Raw genomic sequence first — 22,990 nt, 5'->3', positions numbered from 1 at the left:
TTTTACAATTCGTTACAATTGTGTTTAAAAAATCTAAACGGCAAAAACTTATGACATTAGTTTTCCATTCAATTTTGTGATTCAGTCTCTCATTGATGGTGATTGTGTTCACTTCGGTTGTGTTTATTGTATAACATCATATTAGATGAAAAAGATCATCATATCCGATGAAATGAATGATGATGATGATGATGATGAATTATCTTTTGAATCCATTTTGGTTATGATAAATACAATCTGTTCGCGGTCACAATTGTACATTCCATCAATTGCTTAATATCACGTCACATTCTTATTAATATTCGAATTTCCTCATTCGTCCATCACCAATTTCAATTATTCTCAGTTTTGTGTTTATTGTCATTATAATTGGAAAAAATAACGAAAGAAATCCTATCGTTTATTATTGTGTTTTGTGTATTTTTGTTGTTGTTGTTCGAGAATAAAATTTAAATGAAAAAAAACACTCATGTCGAACATCACATTCATCATGTATGTCAACAACAAATATACATGTCTGTGTTTGTTTTGCTATTTGCAAATATTAATTAATAATGAATGTCATTGATTATCAATTGAATAAATGATAATCAATTTTAATTGATTGATTTTGGTCGAATTTATCAACATTGAAACAAACTTCCGATTTATAAATTGATAACATCATTTCTGAAAAGACGATATATCACCGATTTTTATCGTTATCGTTTTCCTTTTCTTTTGTTTATAATGTGTGCATGAATGAGAATCACAATTGAAATCGCTATAAGAAAATCTTGTTAAATTGAGTTGTTCACTATTTTTTTCCCATGAACAAATTGTTTTCATTTGAATCATCATTTGAATCTTGTCGTATACTTGTATATATGTGAAACACAACGAGTTTTTTTTTTTTGGTTTTTGCCGCTTTTAATGTTTGTTCTGTTTGTGTGTTTTAATGTTATTATTATTATTTTTTGGTTAAACGACAAAAAAATAAATAACATTATCCAATAAAAAAGTGAAAAAGACAAAGCAATGTTCAATATATAGTCATCACATTATCATCACTTTCATCATAAATTCAATATCAGAAAAAATTGATAATAATCTTGATTGATGAAAAAAAACAAAATGAAAAGAAAAAAAATTCATTTCCTATGTCATATTTGAAATATTATCTTCATCATCATCATCATCATCATATGGCTTTAATCAATAATTTTTATTGAAAAAAAAAGAAATTTACAATAAATTGATAATTTTTTTTCTCTCAACTAACAAACAAAACAATTAATGTTTTGATGATAACGAAAATATCTTTAATAGAATATGAAAGTATTCATCAATTTTGGTGATATTCGTTGTGTTGTACCGGTTGGTGATGGCTCATTAACCGTATCCGAAGTAATTTTATTAGCAATCGAGCGTTATCGTAAAGCTATCACAAAGGTATGATGAATCAATGCAATTGAACCTTTAATATTAATAATAATCTATCAGAAATCAAATTTGATCGAAATATTCCTCACACACAAACACACATATTCGCATCATAAAAATCTAATTTCCATGTTTGTTGATTTTTGTCAGAATTTGGGCGAGGTACTATTTCTCATTCATCAACATCATCATGCTCAATTTCATTTTTTTTACAAGTTAGGTTTTAATATGGTCACCATCGATACCAACCAACAAAAAAGAAAAAGAAAACAACTTTCGTTAGTAAATTTGTCGCTTTTTGTTCCTGTGACACTATGTTGAGCTTGTGGTTGGTTGATTGGGGTTTTTTCTGCTGGTTGGTTGTCCTCCCTCTCTCATTTTTTTTCATTCATAAAACATTGGTGGGTCTTTTTCCTACTCCTCTTTATTCATACCACCACCACCACCACCACCAATAAATATGACCTTATATCGTGTGTGTGTGTTTCATGATTATAAAGGACATTAATTTGAAGCCCAACGAACAAACAAACAAATAAACAGAACAACCAAACATGCCAGGTGTTCGATGACGAACTTTTATGAAAAGAAACTTGAATCTCAAACATAATTTGACTAGGGCCATTTTCACTGTTTTCCCATTGTAGAATAGACCAATTTTGTATAATTCTTCAAATACAAAAACAAGGGATGGCACAGAGATCAAATCACCATTTTAAATGATGATAACATAAAATTTTTATAATGATAAAATTAATGTGAAAAAAACTAAATAGCTTTTCATCATTCATTAGGATTTTCTTTTAAAACATTCAATTAATTTTCATGATGTTCCAAATTGGATTCCGATATCTTTTGTGTTTGTGTGAATAGACACATTGCAGATGTTTCTTTCACTGAAATTTTCTGGAGAAAATTTCTCATTTCAATTACAATTTTGTTCAAGGACTTTTTTCCTTAAATCCTTTAAAAAAAATGTCGCCTACGTTAATTCATTTTTATTATATACAGTGGAAAAAAATTATTCAATTGTTCTTGATAATTCATTCATATCTCTATAAATGACTATTAATTCATCATTTAGTTTGTACCAATTTTTCTATTTTATTATCATTATCAACAAAATAAAATAACACGGAATCATTTAATCTTTAAATCATCCTACATGTTTTCATGTTTTTTTTTGAATCAATGGTTTTTTTTACCAAAAATCTTTTATATAATTGTGAATCTGAAACGGGAGAAAATATATCTATTGAGATAGATTCGTTTTGATCATTTCCTATTGATAGATTGTGCCTACTTACTTGGATTTGTTTTTTTTGGAGTGGGAAAAAAACCTCTCATATTGATGGATCTCCACACTCCTATTTTTGCCTTGTTTGAATAGTCAACAATTTTAAAAATTAAATAAATAAATCATGAAAAATCATCATCTACCATAAATTGGTAGTCATACAATGTTGCAATTATTGTATTATGGCTTGGAGAAATAAACTTAACATAGTAACTTTCTTTGGCGTACATTTTTGAATATTTTTTTTTGACAAATTTTGTTGACTTAATCTTCCGGATGACGATTATGATGATCGTCGGTTATTATAGAAAAAAACACTCGTTTTAATTTGATTTTGTTTGTTTGTTTGTTTGATTGTAAATGTCGTCCATTCATCAACATTAATCATTGAAATATCCATGGATACAAAATCTCTAATACAAACTGGTAAAATGTTTTTCCACCTTTTTTCTTCTCAAACGATTTATTTGGCGCCAAAATGAAATTATTATTTAGATAAATAAACTCAAATAACATTCCAATATTTTATAATGATTGATTTGAATCATAATAATTCAAATTCAAAATTTTTTTTAATGATGATTTTAATGATGGAAAAAATCATCTTGTTGATTCATAATTTTCATTCATAAATTCGTTTAAAAAACAAAAATGAACGATGGATTCACATGACTTTTCAAATATTTCATTTGAATGAATGAATGATTGAATGTAGATAGAAAGAAAGTGAAAAACTTACTGAACCGCCTTTTTCCGTTTTATCAGATTACATCTTTCAATTCTGGATTTTATCTATGAATGAAAAATGTGAGAGAAAATTTCAACTGTTGTTTGCTGTTTAATGGTTTTTTTCTCATTGACAAACCAAATAAAATTGATGGCAAACATACGCGAACTATAGCGAAATAGACAAACAGATGGAAACCATTATGGAGTAGATATTTTGTTCTGTTTAATTTTGTGCGAAATATTCTTTTTGAAAATTCATTTTAAAATCACATTGAACATATTGTTGATTTTCTCTTCATAACTATTTTTGACAGTGTTTTTCTTGGTGATACATTTTGTTGTTGCTGTTGTTGATTCCCATTGATAAAATAGCTTTGACATTCGATACTAGCCCAAAGTCTTCAATTAAAATGTTGTCACATTTTTCTTTCCTCTTGTGTTTTTTTTTAGTTTTTAAAAATTATCCTAGTATTGTTCAAAACTCTGAGAAGAAAATTTACTTTTCTTCTATTCAATACAAAATTCATAACTATAGCGAACTAAAATATTCATATTCGGTTACCGAACTCGAATATTTAATAATAATTTGAAAATCGACTAATAAGACACACATATGGCTTATTTGGATCAAGTCAATGGTATTTAGGAAAAATAATCTTTGCCACACTTATGTTCATCATTTTTCAAATTTATATGTAAAAATAAACTTTGTTATATTCTGATTATTTTTTTTCGAAATCCAATATAGAATATTCGGCTCGATCAAATAAAACATATTTATATTGATGTTTTATTCAGTTCAGTTTGTTTCGGTTCGGTTTGTTAGCTTTAGATGTTATATAAGTAAATATCATTAGTGTCAATGAGCCAATGATGATCTGACGGTTCAACGTTTTTCTTCATCTGAATTGTTTGTTTTGTTTGTATCTAGCAGCAAAAAAAACCACACAGTTCATTTCACTTTTCATTGTCGTGTATTGGTTAATGATATCTTGTCATCTGCAAGATATATTCATATGTTATTGTTTTTGGATTTTATTCAGTTCAAAGCCAAAGAAATCCTGTTCGAATGAAATGTTTGAATTGTTTAGACCCGAACATCTTATTCTTTAATTACCTATAAATAAAAGGATTTATTTTATTTTTTCGTCATTTTAAAATTTTCAAATAAATTATGATGCAATACATGACCTTTTAAATCCTTTTTTTCAAAATTTACAGACCATTGTGTCTTTTTTGGTGTTGCGCTTCATTTCTATAAAATCGTCTATACTTTGTATGTTTTAATTATTCTTTTATTTTATCAAATATATAAATTTTATATACATTTTGATCATGTTGATTTTTTTTAATACTGTTTCGAAATCATCAATCACGAAACATTTCGATGTTCATGTTTTTTTTGTTTTGTTTCACTCACTTCATATTTATCGCCGGCGAAATGCCAACGACAACCATATAATATTATTGATCAATTCGAAAAAAATAAGAGTTAACGAAAGAGAAAATGGGAAGCAAATGAAGACACCTTATTGAAAAAAAGAACGTTTCATTTGTCCATTGATTAATTGATCATTTTTTACGCAGGATTTATCACCATGATTAAGGGCATGATTATAGTCGATTTAATAATTGGTTAAATGATAATCAATGGCCTTCGTATTGCACGTGTTTTTGTTCGATAAATTTTTTTCCTTCACTCCTTTATCTCTTCAAAACATTATAAAATATATCATGATTGATTGGTAAAATATCGATTAAATGAAAATTAATCAAATCGATTCATTCATTCAAAATGAAATCATTCATAAGAGATGATTTATTTATTTTTTTTGTTCAACAATTTCGATAATGCCGACGGCTTTTTTGTGATTGTTTTTTTTTGTCGGCCACTATTCACAATCATTACAAAGATAAAAAATAGGGAAATTGAATGTTTTTTTCATTTGACAAAATTCGGGCAAATTTTTCCAATTTCAAAAAAAATGTTATTGAAAAAAGGATCCACTCTTGAATAATCAGGAAAAAAATAGCCAAAGAATGGCAAAATAGCCAATTATTAAAAAGAGCTAAAAAATGGAAATTTTCTTATCAAATCACTAATGATCGTTACCACCTTTTTTGTTGTTATTGGTGGTGGTGTCAACATTTCCTTAATGTTTTTTACAGTTTTAATAATGATAATAATCTTATAAATGATTATTACCAATTCAAAAATTTCTTATTATTATTCGAACATCATCAGCTATCATTATGTAGATCTTTTTGTTGTTGTTGTTACTGTTTATCATAGTCATTATCATCATTATTATAGATTGCATTCAACTTAATATTCCTTTTTTTCAAACTTGTGGTATAATCAATTCAAATTAAAATCAATTTAATTTTTCGGCAATTTTCCATTATGTTCGTATCGGAAAGATTTTTCATCAATCTTTCAAATGTTTAGAATTTTATAATTTTAAAAAATGAAAAAAAATGTAGGAAGCCGGTAACTAGCATCATCATGATGATGAAAATCAAAAACGAAAAAAGCACTGACTGACTGACTGACATTAATCCTGTGTTGTTTTTTTTTGTTGCTTCTGTGAGGAAAGATGAGAAGATTCGTGACCAATTTTTTTCCATTATGATAATGATTATAATCCAATGAAAAATTGTTGCCAAAATATTATTTTTCATTTATACACACACAGCACACAGCACCTATCTATCTTTAGCTATAATAAATGAATGGATTTGCATAATCCAATTGAAACTATTTATTGTTTTACCTGTTTATTATCATAACCTAATTTGTTTTTTTTTCTGTTTTCTGTTGTCGATCAATATGATCACTTCTCAAATGTCGAAACAGATAGAATTATTTTCGGTTATTATTAATTTCTTCTTTCTTTTTTGACGATGTTCTGGATTTTTTTTCAAAAATTTATTTTGTTTCATTTTTTGTTTTCAGCCATCATCTTCATCATCGACTACAAATACTAAAATCATTGTACATACATTAAAAACATGTCGCGATGGAGCCATTCTTGATCCTGATGATCGACTATACGATGTGGCCGATGATCGTGAACAGGTATGAATAGTTTTTATTTTATTTTATTTAAACATCACAAATTGGATAGTGATGATGGTTTAAAGCTAAATTTAAATCAATAAATCTTAAAATATACATTTTTTGTTGTTTGCTTTCTTTCTTTCTCTTTATTGATCCATTCAAATATGTTGGCTACTAATTATTTATTCCAAATTCGACCTAGTTGATTGCTGTGTTTGATGAATATCCACAACATTCTTTAAATCTAAAAAACAACAACGAATCACCATCAAGATTGAGCTGTCAAGATCAGCATAATGATACGAATTTAGTCGAAAATATGATAAAAATGGCTCCTTCCATTCAAAATCGACAATCATCATTATCATCATCATTATCGACGACATCGAATCCTAAAACAAGCTATTTCCTATCAAATCAACAGCAACAATTATCTAGCCAAAAAACTATTTATGGTCATAGCATCAGCAATAAACCACCGTTACCACCACAGCATTACCATAGTAACAGTATGTCCGATTCGTTACTAGGTAATGATCAGATATTAATCAGACGACAACAAAAACATCAAAATGAGTCATTATTTTTACCTCATAATCGATTATCATCTCTATCATCATCATTATATCATCAGCATTCAAGTTCATTAAGTGACAATAAACCACAAGAAGTTCATTGTTCGACGAACAATAGCAAAATCACCGTTACGGATTGTTGCCTAGATGAAGCGGTGATCATGGCAACTGATGATGATTCCGGCTCAAATATATCTACATCCGATGAACCATTAGATGTAGAAATAACTGTCGATGATTCATCGATCAATACATATTCTGCAAATATTCCTGCCATGTTACATGTAAGACATGGTAGTGAACCGAATCTGAATCGTAGTTTTGTCCATAATTCAAATGATATTTCCATGGACAGTAGTGATCATACTCATCATCATCATAGACGAAATGCATCAAACGTTATGGTTGATGATGATGACAATGATCATAATCATATGAATGCCATCAAAATGAATGATCTCGAACAATCTAACTATCATCATCATCATCATCAATACAAATCAACAAGTAAACGTTGGTCAACTGCCATAGCTATTGGTGATAAAGCCGCAGCAACTTTAATCATGGGATCACCATCAAACAAATCAACAATCAAGCCATCATCTCATCATCATCATCATATGGTTAGTATTTGTTTTATATCATTTCATTAGGATGACTCCATTTAAATTCGATTAGCTATAGTTTTATTTTTTGAATACCTGTATATCATATATTTTTATGTGATTAGTCTGCTACCTGGTGGTATTCATACTTATATAAACATCATTCTACCTGTTCGTTAAGAGCAAAATAATACAAGCCACTTTATTCGAATGTGCTATAGCGAGTGAGAGAGAAAGGTTGTATTTCTGGCCAAATGAATAGATAGGATAGGATAGGATATGTGAGTGAAAAGACCACGACGACGACAACAACATCAACAAGTGTTTTCTTCTTCATAATAGAAATTTCATCTTAAGAATGTGTGCATTGTATTCATGACTATTCATTTCATTCTTTTTTTCTTGTTATTACAATGATAACATCATTGATCCATTCGACACCTGGCTACTAGTTGGTTTATTATGGATCGAGATTGGGTTTTATTAGTATTTTTTTTCTAGGTGTGTGATGTCTTATGTCATATACATGAATTTTTCAACTGTTTAATTGAAGACAATTATCAAATCAAATAATTATAATTTATTAAAAACAAAGCATTACAAACGTGAACGCAACATTTCATTGTATCATTCATTTCATTTTTTTGTTATTTTGGTATTGCGTCGTCAATGATGATAATGAGGATGGTGATTGCAACAAGTGTGTGTGATGATTATAATCATCATCCCATTGGTTCTTATCATCATCGTTCATAACTTTAATTGGAATTATTGTTGTTGACGATAAGTGCATGTGTGTTTTAATGTGTTTGAAATGAAATTGTATTTTCAAGTCAATTCTTTATATGCTTTGTGGCTGTGTTTAGCTTACACAATTGACACCTGATTATATCCACTCATATGTTTCCGAGATTTATCTTACCATCATATTTGTGAAAAAAATTGTTGCGTTTGACACTTTGTTTTTTATATTTGTTGGTTTTTGTGTATGTTTTTGGAAAAAATTGAGCTTATTTTGAATGTAAAAAATATATTTCGCTCCACATGCTTAGTGTGAGTTTTATAGATTTTTGAATTTGCATTTCCTATTTTGTGGTTTTCACTCATTTCATCTTTTTCTTTTTTAATTATCAATCAATGATAATAGGTTTCGAATTATGAACACTCCGATGAAGACAAGTCTTTCAGTCATTCAATCTCACCGCAAAGTACCAAAGAGGAGGGCTATGCTAGTGAAGAACAATCGGCAAATTCTCAATCTGATCCGCCACCTCCATCTCATCATCATCATGAGCATAGTTCATCTACTTCACCTTCCGGTTTGAATAGTCCGACAATGTTTCAACAGCAACAATCAACTTTTGCTCGTGGATCTGGCCGACTTTCAATGTTGGCACAGAACATGGATCAATGGGCTGATGCAGCCGATCGACAATTAATAAAATTGCAGAGTAACTCACACGATACCAGCAATAAAAATCATCAACCATCTGCATCTACATCTTCATCTGCCAATCACACTCATTCTTCACAACAGTATGCCAAACTTCTTCAGCCACAACAATTATGTGACAGTTCATTAGGATCAATGGGATCAAATTCATCGCAAGAGAATGACCATTTGACTATAGGAGATAAGCAACAATCTAATCGTATGACTGTGATAATCGATTTGACCAAACAATCAGGACCATTAGGAATTCATGTACTGCCTGACTCCAGTGATGGTTCCAGTTCTCGTCTTAAACGTGGTCTTGAAATTCAAAGTATCGAACCGGGTAGCCGTATTGATCGTGATGGTCGATTAAATGTGGGCGATATAATCATCGAAATCGATGGTCATCCATTCGCTGGATTGGAATTCGGACGAGCACAAGAACTTTTTAGATCATCATTATATGCCAACAACCAAATCCAGTTATCAATAATCAAATCCCAACTTTTCTGTGATAATTCAAAAAATCAACAAACTGAGCAGCGACTTCATCGACAATTCGTCACTAATAATAATGTTAGTGATGAATCTGATTCTAAACATTGTGACACTACATTAAAATCCGAATCAAACATGTTATTAGTCGAAGGTGAAGAACGATTCGGACCAATGACCAAATTAGCGACTGTAACAACAACAAAAAAACATTCACCTCAAGCTGTAACAACATTGATCGGATATAAACCGGCGACATCGGCTATTGTCATTGCAAATACGAGAAGAATCGGCAAAAAATTTCATATTCAATTGAAAAAAGGCGATCATGGTCTCGGATTCACGATCACTACCAGAGATAATCCGGCAGGTGGTCTTAGCCCAATTTATATCAAAACTATTTTGCCACGTGGTGCAGCTGTACAAGATGGTCGCCTTAAGCCTGGCGATCGATTGTTAGAAGTATGTGGCATTGAAATGACTGGAAAATCACAAGAAGAAGCAGTCAAAATTCTAAGGAATCTTCCTTCTGATTCGATTGTTGATCTAATCGTTTCCAGGCAAGAGGTCGAAGTATCCCCTAGTCCATTGATGCCCCGTCAATTGCCACCCGAAGCAGCAGATGAATCGAATTGTTCTTCCACTAAAACGGAACGTGAAGTAATGACGTTCCAAATACCTCTAAATGACACTGGTTCGGCTGGATTAGGAATTTCTGTCAAAGGTAAAACATTGACTGCTGATGGTCGACAACAAGATTCCGGGATATTTATCAAATCAGTATTGCATGGTGGTGCAGCTTCAAAAGATGGTCACCTAAAACAAGATGATCAATTGATTAATATCAATGGCATTCCATTATCCGGAAAAACCAATAGCGAAGCTATGGAAACATTGACAAGAGCGACGATAAAATCGGCTCATCAGATTACATTGACCATTGCACGACGTGTTTGTCATTCGCCATCACATCAGGTTTGTGATTCTGGTGATCATTCATCGTCCGAACATTATCCTCGACATCAACACGAATCATCCATTTTGAGCAATGATTCGTATGATATGTCTTTCATTCATCCTAATCAAACATCGATTGCTGAACAATCTCGAAATAGCAGCTATTCCCATGAGGATAGTTTTCAATCTTCAGCCGAGAATACCGTCATTTACAGCAAAAAACCTTTGATTGAAACAGATCGATCCATTCAACAATCGACAGTTTCAAATACACCTGCTTCTGCTCAACCACCGCTATCATTGAACGATAGTCAATTGTCATTAAATGATTCAAATGGTGGAGAACAATCATCTATATCAGCAGACGACCGATTCCGACGTGATGGATTCGGCCGGCAAAGTATGTCGGAAAAACGTCATGCCCAATTAGATGCCAAAACTACCGATACATATCGAAGGAGTAAAAAGACCAAGGAACATCCAGCTTCTAATCAACAAGATAAATCGACCGAACATGGAAAGAATCAAGATGATCCAGTCATCAATAAAGGTAGTTTTTTTGTTATAATCAATTGTATTGATCAAACTTCAAATTCATTTATCCTTCTTATAGAAAATATCGATATTCAAACTCCAAAATCAAATTTAACTGCAAACAAAAAAATCAAATCACCAATTTCGAAGAATCAAATTCTTTTTTCTCCTGTTTGTTGTTGTAAGCTACAATATGAGTTCTTTATTTGGTTTCCAATGTAAATAATTTTTTTTTCATTTGTTTGTCACAATTCATAGGGAAATGTCAATCGCCTGGATCATGCCCATGTCGCAGTAAAAGTGAATTATCACCGGCCGACGTTTACCATATGAATGGATCACATTCATTACAAAATGCACGTGTAATGTCCGAACATCAGCAGCAGCTACTCTTACAACAAAAAGCCAATAACAATGGTGGGATTAATATTGTTGGTGGATCAACGTTGAGAAAATCGTGCAGTTTGGAATCATTACAGATAATGATGCAAGATCTTCAAAAAGAACAATTGCAAGAACAAGTTAGCGGCAGTAGTAATGTCGCAGCTAATTCTTCTGGTGGTGGTTATATGGGCCATCATCATCAGACCACTGGTCCGATTCGCATGAGTAAAAATTATCCAAGTGAAAGCTTTCGCGCTGCAGTTGATCGATCTTATGATATTAAAAATTATTTAAATACGACAAATATTCATTCAGGTAAACCGATGTTCAGTTTTTGCCAATAATCTAATTAATTTTGTTTATAGTTTCAGAAGAAAATGATGCTGACGATACTATGAGCCGGCCATCAACGTGTCCATATCGCGTTGGTGGTGGCCATTCAATGGCAAGCACCAATTTCACAATGGAAACCGCTACGACAACTCAAACAACGACGACAAATACAGATGATCACGCTAATCTTTTGAAATCGACTACTAGTTCGGCGAAGAAAAAGAAAAATTCGCTATTCAAAAACCTTTTTCACTTTGGATCGAAAAAAGGTCGATCTAAATCAATGGATCCTGGTAAAAATTCAATCAACAACAATAATAATAGTCCAGAATCATCCACGATTCATTCGTCATCACAAAGTGAAGAAATGAAACACTTTAGCCCAGATTATCGACATAAATATCAACAAGAGCAAGAACGAATCAATGCACAATACCGAAAATTATTGGAAGAACAAAAACAACGACAACAACTTCAACAGCGTCAATCAGGTTTTGTTCGAAATCAACTACATCCGTTGCATCAATCAATGCCTTTATCGAATTCAAATCGTTCTAAATCTGGTGTTTCACCACGTAACCAACAACAACCAACCACTAAATCACCTCAAATATATGATGTTATGAATACTGTGGGCGTTCCTCATGCTCAAAACAAATCTAGTGATAATAGCACTGTTAAACCTACTACAAATGCATATCTTCGATCGCATCATCGAATACATCCGCAGGATTGTTCGCCCATGTTCAATGATGCTAATCATGCTCAATCGACACCAGAAAACCCGAGACATATGAGAATTAATTCGCAAGAATTCTACGTTCGTCAATCAATGGATAGGTCTGTCTTATTTTTTATTTCATTAACTTATCAAAATTGATTCGATGCTTTTTTACAGGCCTACTAGTCGTGTAACAGTTCCTGAAAATATCAACTACGGAACATATGGAATGATTAACAATTCTAATGCTCAACGTATTTATGGTACTGCTAATAGATTGTCTGTCGATCCAGAAAGGATTATCTGTCATCCTCAACAACAACAACAACAACAACATCATCATTATAGGCAATTATCATTACGAAATCCGCAACATCATCGGCAGATTTCTTCACCGGCCGCAACGATGACAACTGTCAATCAGAATTTTTACAAACAACAACAGCCAAGAGGAAATCATTACGTTTATGAACAACAACAACAACCGCAATTACCGGTTCGTGATCAACGAAGCTATACAATTAATCCAAGGTCATATACGGCCAATTCTTACGGTCAGCTTATTGGTACTTCTAAATCTCCAAACATTGAAACAACATACGGAATTATAGGCCAACATCATAACCAACAGCAACGCACAATACCTTCCAATATAACAGGATCATCTACGCTGCAGCATGCACAGACACCACATTCAAATATGAACGTTTTTCGACAACAGCAACCCATTTATCATTCCAATCAGGTACAAATATATGGTACTGTTTATAACAATCAAACAAAATCGAATAACCAACCATCACAACAACAACTTTATGCAATGTCAACTAAATTAAATTATGCGCCAATTAACGGTTTACCACCTTCCAATTAATCCACAGTAAGCCGAATTCGCCTGGTTGGATGAAAAGAAATTCTCATTTTTACTTTTGTCTACATAATAAAAAATAATTTTAAAAGACAAATTTAAACAGGAAAAATATTTCATTTTGTCCCTTGTTTGTATATTGAATTTTTGTAAATGTTTTTGCTTATCGGATTTTATAAACGATTTTTCATTTGTACAAAAAAATTGAATTTTTTTTATCATTAAACAATATTAATTAATTATATCGATTGTTCATCAACTATATGTTCGATTTGGTTTAATTGTTCGTTCAGGTTTGCCATTGTTGAATGCCATTTTTTTAGATTTGTTTCGCCTGCATTAATTTGTGCATCGATTTGTGTGGCAAAATTTTTTGCTGAATGTGCAAGAATGTCATTTGTACGTGATGCTTTAATTATCTGTCGACATAGTGAGCCAACATTGTGTACATTTTGTACCATTTTTTCACATAATTTTATCCGCGAATCTTCATACAATGATCGTTGCTGCTGTATGGTTGTAAATTGCTGTCCGGATGACGATTGTTTCGACATGACTGCTTGTCGATAGTCGTTAATTTATGTATTTTTTATTATTCAAAGAGTTCTTTAAAATTCAACACAATAACAACAACAATGAAACACCATGTATTATCATCGAATATATCACTTACATGCAGTTGCAGTCAATGACAACAATTTCTTGGATACTGTGTGGATAATAATTCATGCAGATCGTATAGATTGCAATCACCTATAGGCTTGGTAACCACCATCGACCGTTTTTTGGATTGTATTTGTGTGTTTATATAAACACAATGTCCTTCAATCTGTCATAATGAATGAATGCAAAATAACCAGAAATTTATTTCATTGTCATTTAGTTAAAAGGAATGAAGTTAATTTTTTACATTATAAAATTCGAATATCAATGCGATCGATTATTTAAAAAAAAATTCTAGCCATTAAAACAATTTATATAATTTAAAATTTTAGTCATATGTTTAGCTATTTAAAAAAACCATCAGCCGGTGAGCAGTCAATTATCAATGGAAAATATGTTCATTAGAAATATGAAGCTTAGTGCATTACACGATAAAGTTCTGCTATTCGTGGCCATGGCTGGTTGGTTTACAATGGCTTCTATGCGCCGTTGTCAAAACACAACAAACAACCCAAAGTAAACGAAAAAGAAATCGAGCAACCGAAAAGAAATTTACAGCGTTGTAGTGAACAAACAAATAAATCTGTCAACAAAAAAAACTAATTTTATTTTTTTCCCTTAAAACTATATCTTTTATCGATATCTTCATTCATTTTTTCCGAGGAGATTGTTGTTGGTGTTTGTAATCAAGTTTACTTAATTTTGCAACCATAGTTTTCAATGGCTTTTAATGATTATAATTAATTGGATGATTTCTATTGCTTTTCAGATATCAATCGCAATTGTATATAATCATTCATAATGGTTCAATAAATGATGACTAATGTAGAAACTTGATACCTCATTCTAGAGGTGCCGTGATAAAGTTATCATGTTGTATGAACAATAACGACGAACAATATTTTATTCTATAATTTTGAAATCCTCAATAACGGATTGTTGATTTTGTGTTTGTGTGTGTTAGTGTTAATACGTTCCAATTTTAAATTCTCCATTATTAATATTGTCATTGTTGCCGTTACTGTTTGCAATTTTTCCGTTATTATTTCCGTATAATGGAAACTTGGGTGAGGCAAATTCCAGAATTATTTTGGATAAGCACAGAACGTGTTGAATTTGGATTGAAAGAGCTGAGCAGTCAACTAATGCTGCGTTCACCTCCAACGGATTGGTTGACAATATTGTTTGATTTGGCTAACAATGCTACTGATCTTTTGATCAATTTCTATCTGGTCAATCCTCGAACGTTCTTTGCAATATTATTGTTTTTATGTTATGTTCTCTATTATATTCGCAATGTTGTCCATGTAAGTAACCAGGATCTAAACAGCATTGATATGATATTCTTATCGAATATAGAAACCAATGTTCGTATGCGCTGAAGGTCGTTTTAAATGGTTCATTAAGGCCAATTGTCCGATTGTTAACGAAAATTATTGGCCAACAATATGGTGCTATGAGACTCATTTGCTCACTCCTATTTCCAATTTTCTTCGCAGTCTTATACCAGAATTAAAATATCATAGGTAATATTATATTATCTTCAAATACAATTCAATTGGACATCTGATTTTAACATTGACACATTTGACAATTTGATATACAGAGAAATATTATCCACTTCAGATGGTGGTCAGATCTCATTAGATTGGTATAATCCTGATGGCAGTGAAACAAAAACTGTTTCGAATCGTCAAGAACAAAGTTCGCCGACACATTCCATGCATGAACAATCTTTCCATAGCAAACCGATCGTTCTTTTCCTACCTGGATTAGCAGGATCATCACAAGCCGAGTACATCAAGTCATTGGTTCCAATTGCTCATCGAATCGGTTATCGTGTGGTTGTCATTAATTATCGAGGACTAGGAAATACTCCTTTATTGACTCCTCGAATGTATTGTGCAGCCGATGATGCTGATCTGCGTACAGCGTTGGCTCACTTACGTGAAACGAATCCAAGAGCAAAAATTATAGCAGTTGGCATTTCGTTAGGTGGTATCATCTTGGCAAGATATCTGATTAGATCGGGATATCATTCATTGGTAGATGCAGCATTCATGGTGTCAGTCTGTTGGGATATAATGGAAGGTATTGCCAGTATGGAAAAAGGTTTGAATTTTGCTCTAAATCAACATCTCACTCGAACATTGGTGGGCATTGTTGAAGCTAATAGGGAGATATTTCAGAAATTACCAAACATCGATATCGATGCAGTTAGTAAATGCCGTAACCAAAGAGAATTTGATGAAAAATTCACCATACGTATGTTTAACTTTGAAAGTGTTTCTCATTATTATTGCGAAAGCAGCCATAAAGGAAAGATTGCTTGCATTAAAACACCAACATTCTGCATCAATGCTGCCGATGATATGTTTATGCCTTTAGAACGTATGTAAATTGATTACAGCGAACTATTTATTTTCACTGATTTTCATTTCTATTCGTTGTAGATTTACCATTGGATGAAGTGCTTCAAAGTAAAAATGTAGCAATGTTGGTCACACAACGTGGTGGTCATATCGGTTTCATGGACGGATTCCTACCGAATCTTAAATGTGAATTCTACTCTGAACGAGTAGTTGAACAATATTTGAGAGCATTATATCATCTGTCTGATATAAAACACGATTTACTATTGTGATCTTTGCAATTCTAATAATTTCGTTGATTGTTTGCTCCATTATTCAGTGTTTATCGGTTTATTTATTTTTTTAGTTTGTTTTTCCATTCTTTCGAAATTCTATATAACCAACCGATATCTGACAAATTGTATCAAAAATGTGATTGTTTTAAAAATATAAATTTATTTAATTTAAAATCACAAATTTAGAAAAATAAAACATTTTTAACATGTGTTTATCACGTGACTATCGATTGTATCGTTTTATTCTCGGATTCAGCAGACAATATTGAAGCGTTGTCACAATATTAACTTCAGAATTCTTTTTATTTTCTTTGATGACGATATCACCTACATCCACATCATTCTGTGATATTTTGTACTTATTTTGATTTTAATTAAAAATTTTTATACAACAATGACTACCCATCGTAAAACAACATCAAATGCACAATTGGACGTAAAACCTTTGTTCGAAAAGATTCGTGAATCAGTTGTCAAATTGGATGCCTATCCAAAAACTTTAGAGGATTTCAGAATAAAAACATTTGGTGGTGCTACAGGTAATTCTTCTTGATCTAGTTTCATTTGATAAATTTGATATTGACATTATTGATTTCATAGTGACAATCATCAGCATCGTATTGATAGTTATATTATTTATACTCGAATTACATCATTATTTAACGCCTTTTGTTCAAGAAGAATTGCTTGTTGATTTATCCAGTGGAAAAAAGACAAAAATCAACTTTGATATAACGTTTCCTCATGTCGTTTGTTCACGTAATTAGAATCGCATAATTTTCAAAGTTCAATTTTTAAAATTTTTATTGCGACAGACTTGTCATTGGATGCGACCGATGTTTCGGGCGAACAACATATTAACATACAACATGATATTTTCAAACGAAGATTAAATGAACGTGGTGATCCTATTGAACTGCCTCAGAAAGACAATAGTATGTTATTCTTACTAATTATTCAATTAATCAATTATTATTAATCGTTAACAAAAGCCATAGTAACAAAGAAAAGTTCAAAGAAAATCAACTCGAATCAAAATGGCCTTGACGATTCAATTGTAACGACATTAGATCCGAATCGATGTGAAAGTTGTTATGGTGTTGAAGATACGATTAAAAAGTAAGTTTTAAATGATGGCCTTGATGAATCAAATAAAATTTTTCTTTTCATAATAAATAATAGATGCTGTAATACTTGTCAAGATGTTCGTGAAGCATATAACGCTAAAGGCTGGGTATTCGATCCTGTCAATGTTGAACAATGTAAAAGAGAAGGCATTATAAGTATGAATAATACGTCCAAAGAAGGATGCCAATTATTCGGCTCGATCGTAGTGAATAAAATCGCTGGAAATTTTCATATTGCACTTGGACAAAGTTTTGAGAAACATCATGTACATGGTAGGCAATATTCATTTGTTTTTCAAAAACATCCTTTCATTTTTTAAAATCTATATGACCATTTTAGTTCATGATATCAACTTGGGCGAATTGATCTCGGTAATCAAAACAAAACAAAACCAAAAATTCGATTACAAACTAACCAACAGGAAATTTTTATTACATTGTAAAATATATAATATAGATGAACACTTCACACCGTATCAATCATCTATCATTTGGACAAAAAGTTCACACCATTGAAAATCAATTGGATGGAGTTTGGTTCATTAGTGAACAAGGTAATTTAAGGTTGAATTAACATCGAATGGCTGTTCCTATTGCCATGAATGTACCAAATGTACCACCACCTTGTATCATAACTTTACCCAAAGATGACAATAGTTCACGACCACGTAGGCCCATCCTAAAATATTAGATGAAAATTGGAAAACCAGAGATTTCATTAAAACATGATAGAACTTACGATAATGCTCGAAAACCGCCAAATAATCCACCTGATGCAAGGCCAACACAGGCACCCATCATAAAACCATATTTGACACGATCCCAGCACGATGGTTGATAACCACGTTGGTATACATTACTTACTGCAGGCATAGTTTTAGAGTGACTGTTGATTAAACTTTATTATTTTAACGAAAATGAAAGAATAGTAAATCAAAATGAAAGGAAAACAATTATAAAATTCTCAACCAAAAAATTCACATGCGAATGTCTGCTCTGATGATGATAATCCATCGCATGTTTTTTTTTGATAGCGGTGTGATACATAGATGTCGTTATCATCATTTTTTTGAAATTCAAAAAAAAATTTCCCTCACTTTTTATTTTTGGATTGATTTTAGGTCATGGTTTAGCTACATTTCAGTATTACATCAAAATTATACCGACAATCTATCAGGATCTCAGGAGTCAGGTAAATTAAAAAAAATGAAAATTTTCTTCAACAACTAATCATATGTCACAATCAGCAAATTGAAACGAATCAATTCGCTGTGACTAGATTTAAAAAAGAATATGGTTCAACGTTAGATGCAATAACGGATGCAAGGTTACCGGGCGTATTCTTTATCTATGAATTTGGTCCAATGTTAATCAAATATAGTGAACAACACCGATCTACATTACATTTCCTGACCAATTTATGCGCAATAATTGGTGGTATATTGACGGGTAAGTTGTTTATTTATGATTTGGCTATCTGAATTTGTTTTTATTTTCTAACATTTATTTCGTGACTATAGTGGCCAGTATTATCGATTCGTTTATCTATCATTCACATCGAGCTTTACGGGCTAAAATTCAAATTGGAAAATTGGGCTGATTTTCATTTATTTACAAAAGAATGCATAATTTTTTTTCTTTTTTTGTTTATATATTGAGATTTAATTATTTTTTGTCAATAAATATATGATTATCTTGTGCAAAAGAATCTTCCTTTATTTAAATACATAAAATTAATTTGTTTAAATTTACAAAGTGAAATAAAAATATTCAAAACAAAAAAAAACAAACTAAAATTCAATCCCTTCACCATTCATGGAGAAAAACTTGGTTAGTCTGGCCTTGGCTGTAGGTATTTTTTTGGTAACTTTTCTTTAAAAAAACAAACGCAAACAATTTCCGGGTTGATCATATTGAAAAAACGGATTCTTCAATAAAATTCATATAGTAGCCCAAATATTGGGACACACATTTTAGATATGTTTGTTGCTTTTATGATATAGCAAAAAGTTTTTTCGTTGTTGTCTTTCATTGGTGTTCATAAACATTTATGGTTTTTGCGCCGTCGAAACGAACAACGACCTGAACATTTAGTTTGGCGTTGTTTGTGTTTGTATGTATGAAAGAATATGCTGTTTTCGATCAAATTCAATGATTATGGCGATTCTTGCGCAGTGTATTGCATAGTGATTCATGAAAAAAATGTCCATGTGTGAAAATAGAGATGATTACCATAGACAAAAAAAATGCACATTGAAATGATAGGCGATGCCATACACTATTTGATGGCCATATATAATCGTATCAAATGATAATGTTAGCTTGATTGGTTCAATTCACCAGTCAATAACCCCAAGAATTTGGATTCTGTGCGCAGAATGACCCTAGGAATTTAATGTGTACAAGTTTCATTAATAATCATTTCGGTACCTTATTGCGCCGACTCTTGACCTAAACCAAATAAACAATTTTGATGATGGATCCCACCATTATCTTCCGCATATATGTGTTTTTTTTGTTAGTCAAGAAAATTTTCATTGATCATTATGCAATGACATGGGCACATTGACACACTCACACCAATTGATTCGAAACATCGATCTGATGATCATACAATCATGATGATGACGATTATGATGATGGTGCTTAAATATTTCATTGATCCTGGTGGATATTTATGGTTTTATTTGCTGCGAATTTTTTATTTTGAGTGTAATGATTTACACCAGAAAAAAACGCAACTTAATTCAACTAAAATTCTACGTTTAAGCTTATAGGCTGTATGTTGTGATCGACTTAAAATGTGACTGAAGAAGTCATTGTATCCGAAATTAGAATCTGGCTGATTGTATCTAGATTCTAGACTATCGTGTAATATTCTTTATAAGTTATGAATGGTGACAACGGTAGGGCTTTCATCATAATCATTTCGGGTGAACCAGATTTTTCGATGGATGGCCTGCCTGCCATGTGTCTTTGCCTTTTTTCTTTCTGCATGTCAGCTACATTTGAATTTTTTTTCGTTCTTTTCATCCATTCAACCAATTCATTTGCCGAAAAATATTATATCGCACCATTTCAATGATAATACGTTTTATCGTCTTATATTGTAGTTTTGTGTTTTAATTGTGTTGATAGTTTTTTTGTTTTTTTTGTTTTGTTTGTTGAAATTCTGTACATTTTGATGAATGATCATTCAAGACAAAAAGATGATTATTATGATCAACAAATCTGATTATTGATTGATAAATAAATAAATAAATTTCCTGCTGTGATTAGCACGTGTTTGTTTTGCATCATTGTGATCCTGATTCATCATTGCAATGAATGAATATTGCAACCATCAACACACATCATCAAGGATAATAAAATTACTTGCTGGCTGTATTCAACCAATGAAATGCCAGATTTCCATTTGCAGAAAAAATCCCTACTTATTGCATCATCCATTTATTCGCAAAGTGGAATTCATCACTAAATCACTGTATGTTTATGTATGTAAGTGCCACATTCTAGTGATAACTAGATCTAACCTGATTCGATTTAGAATAAATAAATAGCCAACCTTGAGCCACTATTGTGGTAATCATTGTGTGTAATGAGAGAAAACAAAATTTAGCAGAGAGAATTTTTCCATTCAGCTTATAACTTGTCCTGATTCAATTCAACTTGTAATGACCGAACTAAACCTATCGATCAACGACCCAACAAAAAAAAGATGATAATATTGTTGTATGGTTAGATTATAAATACAGGAATTCTTATTCTCTTGTTTAAGACAGAAATTAATGATTTTCGTTAAAAATTTTGACTAACAATTTCCTCAAACAACCAAAAAAACAAAATACTTCAAAAAAATGAAATTCATACTTCGTTCAAAGCTAGAAACTAACAATCTGATATGGTGTTCAAGATTTCTTTAAATTCATTTTTCAATCGAATAAATTATCGATAAAATGACCAACTCTGATGAGAAAAATAACGTTACAACCATTTTTTTTGACTTTGTACCACTAATATTTAGCGAATAAGAGGCAAAAACAATAAAAGACCCTTTGAATAATAGTAATTACCAAGTGTAGAGAAAATTACCATCATCACCCAAAGGGCAAGTGTGTTGTTGAAAATTTTGTTCTTTAGTTGATCCAATTTTTCATCTTTTTGAATGCTCAGAGTGGGTGTACCAAGGACAAAGGTGATATTCATGTCCTTGAAACGACTACTATTTGAAAAAATATAGCTAAAAGTTTCAAATTAATATACCCATGTTTATTCCATTTGGCCTTGAAGAAATTTTCGTTCAGGTCTCTTTTTGGAATATGTTTTGGGAATCGTGAATGAACTATTTGGTGCATGAACTTTTTTTGAACACATGTCATGTCAAAAGTTCATTAGAAAACAACAATTCCAACCAACCAACCATCACAATCTACCACTGCCATACTAAAATCGATTGTCCACATGTGTTCATATGTTTTATCCCCACAAATCACCCACCCATTTAAATTCAGAAATATATTCATTCATTCATTCATTGATATCAAGTTTGATTGGATTTTCATATACATTTTGGCTACTACTATCTTGGCCAGCAGCTAAATTTTTTTCTGTTGTTCGTTCATATGTACGTTATTATTTCAAAGTCGGCCATATTGCCGCGCGCTACAAAAATGAAAAAAAAACTGAAAGACAGCCACACATGAATGATGAATGATGAAATAAGGAGAGTTTTGAAAAGGTTTGGTCATATAAAAATCTGCAAACAAACAATACAAAGTTAGCTAAACTTTGTCGTTGTTATTGTTGTTCAATTTTGGCCTAAAATCTATACTCATCAGCTTTATACATTGTTATATGTAGTGTATGTTTATAGAATTGCTGAGCTAGCTGCAATGAGCTCGTTATTGGTGTTCTTTTCCCCTTCCTGGCACTACTTTGTTGTTCGTAATCATTGATTCAATTCGTTGTATGTTATATTCAGGTTTGTGTGCTGTTGAAGAGATCTAATCATTCAACATACATTTAATGTATATGCTACTCGAACAAAACACGAATGACGGCCCAAAATCAACTTTGAACAAGTATGGTTTTTCTCTTCAAAAAATATCTCTTTCTCCATAATATATTTGTATAATGA

At 31.6% G+C, this 22,990-nt stretch overlaps 5 protein-coding genes across 6 annotated transcripts; 3 read left to right on the top strand and 2 right to left on the bottom strand.

The window, feature by feature from the left end:
• Positions 1-1,183: 1,183 nt before the first annotated feature.
• Positions 1,184-13,658, top strand: baz (par-3 family cell polarity regulator). 2 transcript variants are annotated; one of them, XM_027342262.2, is made up of 8 exons: positions 1,184-1,431; positions 6,405-6,527; positions 6,712-7,707; positions 8,837-11,126; positions 11,190-11,291; positions 11,369-11,809; positions 11,860-12,667; positions 12,726-13,658. In XM_027342262.2, the coding sequence occupies exons 1-8, from the start codon at positions 1,312-1,314 to the stop codon at positions 13,420-13,422; spliced, it is 5,577 nt and encodes a 1,858-aa protein (XP_027198063.2). In that variant the 5' UTR covers positions 1,184-1,311; the 3' UTR covers positions 13,423-13,658. The 2 variants fall into 2 exon arrangements, with proteins under 2 accessions (XP_027198063.2, XP_075680817.1); XM_075824702.1 differs by lacking the exon at positions 1,184-1,431 and adding an exon at positions 6,264-6,320.
• BORCS7 (BLOC-1 related complex subunit 7) lies at positions 13,448-14,559 on the bottom strand. Its single transcript, XM_027342981.2, has 3 exons — positions 14,327-14,559; positions 14,090-14,245; positions 13,448-14,022 (listed from the first exon to the last, which is right to left on the bottom strand). The coding sequence occupies exon 3, from the start codon at positions 13,968-13,970 to the stop codon at positions 13,656-13,658; it is 315 nt and encodes a 104-aa protein (XP_027198782.1). The 5' UTR covers positions 13,971-14,022; positions 14,090-14,245; positions 14,327-14,559; the 3' UTR covers positions 13,448-13,655.
• A 358-nt stretch (positions 14,560-14,917) lies between these two features.
• Positions 14,918-16,941, top strand: LOC113792433 (protein ABHD1-like). Its single transcript, XM_027342354.2, has 4 exons — positions 14,918-15,386; positions 15,439-15,605; positions 15,686-16,470; positions 16,533-16,941. Exons 1-4 carry the CDS (start codon positions 15,135-15,137, stop codon positions 16,721-16,723), a joined length of 1,395 nt encoding a protein of 464 aa, XP_027198155.1. The 5' UTR covers positions 14,918-15,134; the 3' UTR covers positions 16,724-16,941.
• A 42-nt stretch (positions 16,942-16,983) lies between these two features.
• LOC113792531 (endoplasmic reticulum-Golgi intermediate compartment protein 3) lies at positions 16,984-19,577 on the top strand. Its single transcript, XM_027342467.2, has 10 exons — positions 16,984-17,265; positions 17,327-17,485; positions 17,542-17,661; positions 17,719-17,845; positions 17,909-18,126; positions 18,194-18,225; positions 18,311-18,407; positions 18,975-19,045; positions 19,101-19,302; positions 19,374-19,577. The coding sequence occupies exons 1-10, from the start codon at positions 17,121-17,123 to the stop codon at positions 19,451-19,453; spliced, it is 1,251 nt and encodes a 416-aa protein (XP_027198268.2). The 5' UTR covers positions 16,984-17,120; the 3' UTR covers positions 19,454-19,577.
• Positions 18,253-18,874, bottom strand: LOC113793086 (reactive oxygen species modulator 1). The gene is made up of 2 exons (XM_027343091.2): positions 18,593-18,874; positions 18,253-18,532 (listed from the first exon to the last, which is right to left on the bottom strand). Exons 1-2 carry the CDS (start codon positions 18,724-18,726, stop codon positions 18,424-18,426), a joined length of 243 nt encoding a protein of 80 aa, XP_027198892.1. The 5' UTR covers positions 18,727-18,874; the 3' UTR covers positions 18,253-18,423.
• Positions 19,578-22,990: the final 3,413 nt, after the last annotated feature.

This window comes from Dermatophagoides pteronyssinus, unplaced genomic scaffold, assembly GCF_027571235.1.
Source record: "Dermatophagoides pteronyssinus isolate colony J.1.1.1.1 unplaced genomic scaffold, Derpt_VIB-CSIC_2022.12 sq0002, whole genome shotgun sequence".
Classification (NCBI taxonomy): Eukaryota; Metazoa; Arthropoda; class Arachnida; order Sarcoptiformes; family Pyroglyphidae; genus Dermatophagoides; species Dermatophagoides pteronyssinus.
This window is presented reverse-complemented; position numbering and strand designations above follow the sequence as displayed.

Coding starts and splice junctions, on each gene's coding strand:
- BORCS7 (XM_027342981.2), bottom strand. CDS start 13,970: ATGTCGAAACAATCGTCATCCGGACAGCAATTTACAACCATACAGCAG.
- baz (XM_027342262.2), top strand. CDS start 1,312: ATGAAAGTATTCATCAATTTTGGTGATATTCGTTGTGTTGTACCGGTT. Junction 7,708..8,836: donor CTCATCATCATCATCATATG/GTTAGTATTTGT, acceptor CAATGATAATAG/GTTTCGAATTATGAACACTC. Junction 12,668..12,725: donor GTTCGTCAATCAATGGATAG/GTCTGTCTTATT, acceptor GCTTTTTTACAG/GCCTACTAGTCGTGTAACAG.
- LOC113792433 (XM_027342354.2), top strand. CDS start 15,135: ATGGAAACTTGGGTGAGGCAAATTCCAGAATTATTTTGGATAAGCACA. Junction 15,606..15,685: donor CCAGAATTAAAATATCATAG/GTAATATTATAT, acceptor TTTGATATACAG/AGAAATATTATCCACTTCAG. Junction 16,471..16,532: donor TATGTTTATGCCTTTAGAAC/GTATGTAAATTG, acceptor TATTCGTTGTAG/ATTTACCATTGGATGAAGTG.
- LOC113793086 (XM_027343091.2), bottom strand. CDS start 18,726: ATGCCTGCAGTAAGTAATGTATACCAACGTGGTTATCAACCATCGTGC. Junction 18,533..18,592: donor GGCGGTTTTCGAGCATTATC/GTAAGTTCTATC, acceptor CTAATATTTTAG/GATGGGCCTACGTGGTCGTG.
- LOC113792531 (XM_027342467.2), top strand. CDS start 17,121: ATGACTACCCATCGTAAAACAACATCAAATGCACAATTGGACGTAAAA. Junction 17,486..17,541: donor TCCTCATGTCGTTTGTTCAC/GTAATTAGAATC, acceptor TTATTGCGACAG/ACTTGTCATTGGATGCGACC. Junction 17,846..17,908: donor GTTGAAGATACGATTAAAAA/GTAAGTTTTAAA, acceptor AATAAATAATAG/ATGCTGTAATACTTGTCAAG.